General features: G+C 46.5%; 1 protein-coding gene across 1 annotated transcript; it reads left to right on the forward strand.

Annotated features, from left to right (window-relative positions):
- Nucleotides 1–3,346: 3,346 nt before the first annotated feature.
- Nucleotides 3,347–5,225, forward strand: cited4b (Cbp/p300-interacting transactivator, with Glu/Asp-rich carboxy-terminal domain, 4b). The gene is made up of 2 exons (XM_072246573.1): nucleotides 3,347–3,479; nucleotides 3,725–5,225. Exon 2 carries the CDS (start codon nucleotides 3,734–3,736, stop codon nucleotides 4,376–4,378), a length of 645 nt encoding a protein of 214 aa, XP_072102674.1. The 5' UTR covers nucleotides 3,347–3,479; nucleotides 3,725–3,733; the 3' UTR covers nucleotides 4,379–5,225.
- Nucleotides 5,226–8,872: the final 3,647 nt, after the last annotated feature.

Here is an 8,872-nt window from a genome sequence, read left to right on the forward strand (position 1 = left end):
TGGCCCGACCTCGATTCCAACTCGGGAACCTTCGCTCCAGAGTCCGGCGCTGATCTCACGGCGCCACCAGCCAGCAACTGAGTATATGTTAGCATTCATCTCGAGAGGACTGGAATATAAAAACAAGGATGTAATGCTGAGGCTTTAGAAAGCATTGGAGTACATTCAGTTGTGTTAACTTTGTTGTTTTTTTGTGTATAAATCTGTAGCACTGTTGCCCCTAGCCAGCCAGTGGTGTAGTGGCATCACTTTGAGGTGAGTGGTCCCGGGTTCCAATCCGGCTGGCTCCTTGCGCGTTTCCCATCCGTGCTGGGTTGAGCGTCAAGCTAGCAACTCAACCTCGGAGAAAAACAGACAAATGCTAAGGAAAAGGCAAACAATAAATGCCCCAAGGTGCGAGAAAAGGAAGAACAAGAGTCGCACACTCCTGTGTCCTACTGGGGTTATGCACTAATAGCAGGCTTCCCACCAAACCTAGCCTCCCCCTGTCTAGTAACAGAAGAACACTGCAGTGTGGTCCCTTCCCACCCAGCCCTTCTGTTGGGCCAGTTACCTTTTACGCTGTGTGCCAGTGATTTGGATGCTGCAATTGTTGGCTTTGCGGCCAAGTTTCTTGATGATACGAGGATAGGTGGAGGGGCAGGTGGCGCTGAGGAAGCAGGAAGTCTGCAGAGGACTTGGACAGATTAGGAGAATGGGCAAAGAACTGGCAGATGGAACACAGTGTAGGGAAGTGTATGGGCTGTGCACTGCGGTAGAACGACTAAAGGTGGAGATGTTTTTCTAAGTGGGGAGTGAACCTAGAAATGAAAGGTGTAACAGGGTTTGAGAGTCTTAGTACAGGATTCCCTAACTGTTAACTTGCTGGTTGAGTTTCACTGTGAAATGGGGACACCCCTTTTTCCCTTATTAGAGAGAGAGAGAGCCTGCGGTAGGTCAAATACCGGGTGAATGAGTAGTCTTTGGGGTACTGCAAGTCTGTGTCTTTATTGATGCTTTGCTGCACGCCTGAGTGCTCGATGGGGGGGTGCTGATGCTTTTTGCTGGTGGTGGAGGGGGGGGGGTCGTTGCTTTGCTGCTGCTTGTGTGTGGGTGGGGGAAGCTGGGGGGCACTTTGGGGTTCTAACATTTAACTGCCATTCATTCTCTGGGGCACTCTTCTGTTTTCGTGGATGTTTGCGAAGAAAAAGAATTTCAGGATGTATACCGTATACGTTTCTCTGACATTAAATGTACCTATTGAAACCTACTGAGTCGGTGGTAAGGAAGGCAAATGCAATGTTAGCATTCATTTCGAGGGGATGGGGATGTGATGCTCAGACTTTGGAAGGCATTGGTCAAACCATATTTGGACTATCATGAGTAATTTTGGGCCCCGTATCTAAGAAAGGATGTGCTAGCATTGGGGTCCAGAGGAGGGTTACAAGAATGAGCCCGGGAATGAAAGGGTTAATGTTTGATGGCTCTGGGCCTGTTCTTCCTGGAGATTAGAAGAATGAAGGGGTTGGGGGGGAGGTGAATCTCATCAAAGGCCTAGATAGTGGGAGAGGCAAGGACCAGAGGGCACAGCCTCGGGACAGAAGAATGCCCCTTGATAACAGAGATGACGATGAATTTCTTTAGCCAGAGGGTGGTGAATCTGTGGAATTCGTTGCCACAGACAGCTTTGCGGGTGTGGTAAACCATATTTATATGTTGTAACTGGGTTACCTGTCTGGACACGCCCCTCTGCTGACTGCCCCTAAATAAAGGCGATTGCACCATTGCTCTTCCTCCTCAGTCCAGGGGCAGATACTCAGCATGATGGAGGTCACATTTTACTGCTAATAAAAGCCTTTCAGTCTTTACCCTACTTCCAGTCTTTTGGAGTTATTGATGGTGCATCAGGGGGCCAAGTCCTTGGGTGTTTTTAAAGCAGGGGTTGATAGATTCTTGATTAGTCAGGGCAACATGGGTTTCGAGGAGAAGAGAGGAGAATGGGGGTTCAGAGGGAAAATAAATGAGACATGATAGAATGGCGGAGACTCGACGGGCCGAATGGCCTGATTCTGCTCTTGTGTCTGCCGTCAGAGTTCAGGTGGTTTCAATTTCCTTTGTGTTTACATTAGTAATGAGATGCACAAGGAAAATACAGGCAGTCTCAACCCTGCGTGCCCTCCGGGTGTACGGGTGCGATCTGGAAAGCGCAAACACAAAGATCGGCGGAGAATTCAAAGGACCAATTTCCCACAGGATCCCCGGCGTGAGAAGTCTCCGCCCCCCCCCCTTCCAACTCATCGTTGGGGGTGTGATCACTCAAGTTTGCACCGAGAACCGACTCTCTCACCAACAAATTCATCACTAACAAGTATGATCACACAGTAAGTGGCAGACGGGACACCTCCGAAAAGCTCTTGGATGTGTTCCCCAGCAGAAACATCGCGCATTCCGGAATTTGCATTACTGTCCCCGGCCGAGAACCGAACCATGCGCTATCGAACTCCACGGCGCTGGCCTGTTTTCCCTTCACCTTGCCCTTAAAAGATGTTTCTTTTTTTTTCCAAAAACAAAAACAACAGCTTTGCAAACCTTGCGCCGAATGAACAACAATACGCCCATTCAACGATACGCGCTCACAATGCCGCATCCCCTTCGTAACACTCTCTTTTTTTAAAACTTGCAATGCTAACAAGCGATAAGCGAACAAAAAAACCCATTGGCTTAATCCATTGATGGAACGAAAATTTAAAAAAAAACTGCTCGCATAACTAACTCCTTTATATTTGGAGGTTGGTCTGTGATTGGACAACACAGTCCAGCCAAATAAGGAATAATATTAGTTGTCAAAATAAGTGCCGAGTAGGTTAAAGTTGTGCGGGTACCTTAAAAAGTTACTATTTATTTCCCCAAAAAAAACATTGCAATGCACATTGCTTTAAAAAGTGAGAGCGCAATTTTCAAATGGGTTGCCATAGTTTGCAAGTCCTCTTCTTAAAACCACAACACAGCGCCTTGATTCCTAGCTCCCAGTCGTTCCAGTAATTTGCCTGGGGGGAGGGCGTCTTATTACGATGCTTGCATCCGCCACATTGGTGGGGAATTGGGAGTGAAAATAGGGCTAGAACCTTGGCGTTTCCTGCAAAGAAGCAATCTCCTCTTGCAATTTAGGCATTTAAAAAAAATGCCCGAGCAATACAGTCAGGAAACTCGGGAGGGAAATGATTGGCCCGTGAAAAGGTAAACAGGAGGCTCATTAATACAAGGAGCAGCCAATCGCGGGCATGCACAGGACGTTTGGCGTTTGGGAAACCCCTCCCCTCGTGCACCCTATCGTGCACTATATAATCTGCTGTTGACCCATTAACAGGAGGCGCGTTTCAGCAGACGGATATCGGAGTGTGTCAACAATTACTGTAATGTGCGAGCACAGAGGCTGAATTTTCGGAGGAGATCGTGGTTCACGGTTCCTGTGTGCAGTCTTTTTCTTTAACCGAGCTAAGGTAGATTTTAAAAGAATTTTCCTTGTACTTTTGGACAATCCTTTAATGCAAATGTTTAACTGCGATTAGACCTGACTTGATCGTTAGGGAAACTCTATTTGTAAAAAAATATACCGATTGATTTTTTTTAAAAAGGAGGGAATGGCCGGCAGAAACAAAAAGTTGGGTGTTGTTTTCGGAGCGTCTTATAGTGTTGTAGCAATATGTGGTTTGATGCGGGGTGACAGTGTTTGTTTTTTTCGCAGCTGCGAGAAATGGCAGATCACATCATGATGTCGGTGAATCCCGGGCGATTTCCCGACGGCACGAACGGACTTCAGAACTATCGCATGGGTATCAACGGACTGCAGAACTCCCAGCATGCGCAGCCCGGGTTGAGGCGAGATCACCCGGGCGCCCAGCTCCTGCACTACGGCGGGGCCAACGTGGATGCGAGCGGGGGCATGAGGTCCCGTCCCGGGCTGGGGAATATGACCGGGCAAATGAACCATCACCCGATGTCTAACGTGATGTACAACGGCCAGCAGCAGCAGCAGCAATTCCTGGAAAATCTGAGTCCGCAGCAGTTAATGGCCACGGTGCATCTGCAGAAACTGAACAACCAGTACCACGGCCATCCGCTGATTGGCGTGAATAATGGGATGGTTCAGAGTAGCCAACAGTTTCGGGGTGCCCTGAACCAGAGTCAGCTGCCCGGCATCCAACACGCAGCGGCCCCTTCCCTCTCTTTGAACGTTATGGACACCGATCTGATCGACGAGGAGGTGTTGACATCGCTTGTACTCGAGCTGGGCTTGGATCGTATTCAAGAACTGCCCGAGCTCTGGCTGGGACAGAACGAGTTCGATTTCATATCAGATTTTGTCCATAAACAGCAGCCGAGTACTGTGAGCTGCTGAGAGAGAGGGAGAGAGCCTGGCACGCTGGGACGGCAACGATCGTTTTGGATCGCCGGTTACAAGCATCGGAAATAATTGCACTGTAAAGGGTCGACGACTCCTTTTTATTTTGGAGAGTGTTGGGACTTCAGCTCCAAATGCCCAGCAGCGCTGCTGTTAGAGACATCTGCCCCTTTGTGTGTGTGAGTGAGTGTGTGTGTGTGTTCATTCAAAATCCGCACGTTTCACGAAGAAAAAAAAATCTGCGTCAAAAAAAATTCCCACGATTGTTTGAAGCGATTTTAAACTGATTCATTAGACCAAAAAAAGGTATAATCACGTCGACTCAATTTAACCCATCTTATTCAATTTATTTTTTTAAATGCTCTGATTTAGTGGCGCATGAGTTACCTTTTCCCGGATAAGACTATGAGGGGCCTTGTTTCTTTCAGAGTAACAGCCATCCAGCTCGCAAGGATATTGGAGACACCAGTCATAACTTTCCTCATTGTTGCGACGTAAATTGGAAACTCTGACTGCAGCAACAGGGGTATTCAGTGTATTGTGTTTAAAAAAAAAACAAACTTTAAACCAAGTAGTTGCAGATTGGCACCTCCGGAGCTGTTAATGACTGATACAGTCGTGTATAATTTTAACTATTATGAACAAGACCAATATAAAATAGAATTGTACATTATGTTTGCTGGATTTTTTTTTGCTTTGGGAGTGCTTACATTTTGTCTATTGCCGGTTGCTACCGCCACCTGCTGTTATGGATAGCAAATTGCAGCTCCTCATTGTTGATCGATGAAGCGAGACTTTTAAAGCAGAACGAAAAAAAATAATAAAGACGTTTCATTTAAAGTTACTCGAACTTTTATTTTTTTTTCTCTCTCCTGAATAATTGTCATACTGCTTTAGATCATGACCGACCAGTTAATGTAGCAAAGGTATCTTGCATTGAATAAGAATCAGGTTTAATATCACCTGCATATGTTGTGAAATTGAGAAATGTGTACTCACCAAACTTTTAGGATATTTTGGGAATTGAGATTTTAAAATGTTACTCTGTTGGAGTCTATTTAATTTTGTTTTTTATTTTCAAATTGGAACAAGTTTTCTATTAGTAATAAGTGACAATTTGGAAAATACTTGATTTTTTTTTTAAAAACTGGAATGCCTCTGCCCAAAGCCCTCAATCCAGGTATATCAGGAGAACAATAATATTTCAGAAGGCTTCCTGCAAAAGAGTTTCACCCCAGCCTCTTTATATTGGCCATTTCCTTCCACAGATGCTGCCTGACCCACTGGGTTCTTCCACCTCCTGTGGTGCTCTGCTAGATTACTAAACTGTTACTTAACTGTATGCTGCTAGCCACAGGTGTATAGTTAGTGTATAACTGATTCGATTGCTGGTGATAGCGGCGGTATGCTAACAACTGTTTGATACTGTTCTATATTAACTGTTTGTAAATTCCCCCCCCCCGCAAAAAAATCACTTATTAAATGTGATTTGCATGTTGCTGGAATATGAAAATATGCAAAAAGCACTCCTTGGCGCCACAGTTAGTGCGGCGCTATTACGGCTCAGGATGTTGGAGTTCAATTCCGGAACCGTCTGTACATCCTCCCCGCGAACATGTGGGTTTCCTCTGGGAGCTTGGGTTTCCACCCACAGTCCAAAGGTCTTCCATTTAGTTGGTCATTGTAAATTGTCCTGTGATTAGGCTAGGGTTAAACTGGTGAGTTGCTGGGCCTGTGTCTCTAATTGAGGTGTGTGTTTTTTTTTTGGTGGGGGGGAGAAACTGCAGAAATTTTGAGAATGAAAACCAGATACCAGAATACTCTGCATGTCAGGCAGCATCTGCAGGGAGGGATGCAGTTAATATTTCAAGTCAGCGATACTTTGTCAGGTCCAGTTTTTTTTTTAAATTATGAATTTAAGGGGCGAACCAAAAGGATGTTGGGGGGGGGGGGAGGCAACCAGCAGAGATTAAGTGCCATTGTTGATGCTGCTTGAAGGGGTAAATGTTGGTTAGTTGTAGCTGATGTGGTTGTATAGGATGTGAAGACATTTAGAGGGTTGAGGAGGTGGAGGGGAATGAAACAGGACACCAAACGCTCTACAGTTGCTGGAAAAAAAGACTGGATCATTTACTGTCTGTAAAGAGAAGAAAAGCTAAGATAATTACTGGTAGATGGTCTCTCACGGTGACTCGCCAGGTTACGGGAGGGAGAAGGCAGGAAGATGGGGTTGAGAGGTAATAACTCAGCCATGATCGAACAGCAGAGCAGACTTGATGGGCCGAATGGCCTAATTCTGCTCCTATGTCTTGTGCTGTAATCTGTTCCTTGAGTCTTGTCTGAACCTTCGAGCTCCTGTATCTTTATTGTACAGCGCAGAGGAGGCCTTCTGCCCCCTCGAGCCGCACTGCGCAGCCATCCCCTGATTTAACTTTGCCTAATCACAGGACAATTAACAATGATCAATTAACTTACCAACCGGTATGTCTTTACCATGCCACCCCAAGGCTTAGAAGGTGCAGTACTATGCAAACGCCATAGGCACGTTTATGTAGCTAGGGTGTTTAAGACTTTTGCATAGTACAGAGACGAGGGGTGTAGATAGTGGACTGTCTGAAACTATTTCCCCAAGTCAGAAATGGTTAATACAAGGGGTCATCATTTTAAGGTGATTGGAGGAAAGTACAGGGGGAGGAATGTCAGAGGATTTGTTTTAACCTAAAGTAGGTAGGAGTTTGATGTGATGGTGCAGGCAGATATATTAAGAATATTTAAGAGATTCTTGTACAAGCATGTGGATGTTAGAAAAATTGAGAGCCTTCAGGGAGGGTAGGGTTAGATTGATCTTGGAATAGGTTAAAAGGTCAGCACAACATTGTGGGCTGAAGGGCCTGTATTGTGCTGCCCTATGTTCTGAATTGGAAGGGTTGGTTGTCTGAAACTGAATTTGGAGAGCCCTGAGATTTGTACTAACAGTAACAGGATGCTGCCTGGTTTAGAGGGCATGTGCTATCATGAGAGGCTGGATAGAGGTTTATAAGATTATGAGAGGTACAGATAGAGTGGACAGAGTATCTTTTTCCCAGGGTTGAAATGTCTAATACCAGGGAGGATGTTTTGAAGGTGTGAGGGGTAAGTTTTTTTACTCAGAGAGTGGTGGATGCCTGGTGTGGTGGTAGAGACAAATACATTAGAGGCTTTTAACAGATGATTGGATAGACACATGGAAGTGAGGAAGATGGAGGGATATGCACATGGTGTAGGTAGGAGGAACTAGTTTTTGGGTGTTTTTGATTTGCTTTTTTCAGCTGGCTCGGCGCAACATTTGAGGGCCAAAGGGCCTGTTCCTGGGCTGTACTGATCTATGTTCTACTAGTGGCAGGACGTGAGCTATGGTTCCCCTGACTTCGTACAGAGTCAGGAAGGAAATAGAGCTCTAAAGCGACTGGTGGTGAGAAGCCCAAGGTCGACCTTTGCCATCAGATCAGAAGCATTCAGCAAAAACCGGACACCCAGTGTGCAGCAAGAAGCAATCTGCAGCACACCCCAGCTCCTGCTGTTCCTTCTTCCTGAGCTTCATTGGGTTTCTCTGACACAGGTTAACGCTGACTGTATAACACCTAAATGGAAATATTTGGATGGTGGTACGGAGAGGGGCAAAGGGACAGCTTCCTGTCAGAATGTCATAACCGTGGCTCCGATTTAGTTGTATTTTTTTTAGGTTTACCCACTCACTGGGTGTTATGCTGCAATGAAGGTCCTCCATCTCTGGCGGTGTTCAGGATTTCTTTCATCGTGTCAGTAGCTTCCCCTCGGTTTTCACTGTCAGTCATGCACGTCCCGGGTGGAGACTCAGGAATACCGTCGCACTCGGATGTAGAAGGAATCTTCATTGCTGTTTCCGTAACAACTTTCTTTTACCAGTCAGGGTTGTTCGACCTGAGATGACCTCGCCTCAACTTGGAGGTCCAGTGGACCACTCTTAGTCTGGCCTCTGCCCTTTGACCTGTGTGGCATGGGTGACCCTTCCAAGAGCCAAAGCACAAAGCGCTGCCTCCAGCCAACATAGCTCCCCCGGTCACTGAGGCACGCAAGCCTCCAAACCCAATGAGAAGGTTGTGGTCCTCCTTGGGGTTGTCTTGTTTAAGGTTTGTAGGGATAGTTTTGGGGACAGCGCAGGGACTTGGGGGCCAGTTTAAGTTTCGAGACGGGGTTTGGCGGGGGGTTAAAAGCTCGGGCAGTCATGGAAGAGTCTGGGTCAGAATGCTCCACAGTGGAAGGTCAGTGATTCTGGGGCTCGGGTCGGCGGGCCCTGAGGAGGCCAGCGATCTCTCGTCCTGTCCCGGTTGTTGTTGTTACTTGTGTTGGTCTGCTGCGTTGGCAGCGGAGTGTCTGAAAACACTTACGGGCTGTCCCCAGCACTGTGCTGGTTGTTGACGCAAATGACACATTTCACTGTATGTTTTGGTGTACATGTGACAAATAAATCTC

This window comes from Mobula birostris, chromosome 29 (genome assembly GCF_030028105.1).
Source record: "Mobula birostris isolate sMobBir1 chromosome 29, sMobBir1.hap1, whole genome shotgun sequence".
Taxonomy (NCBI): domain Eukaryota; kingdom Metazoa; phylum Chordata; class Chondrichthyes; order Myliobatiformes; family Myliobatidae; genus Mobula; species Mobula birostris.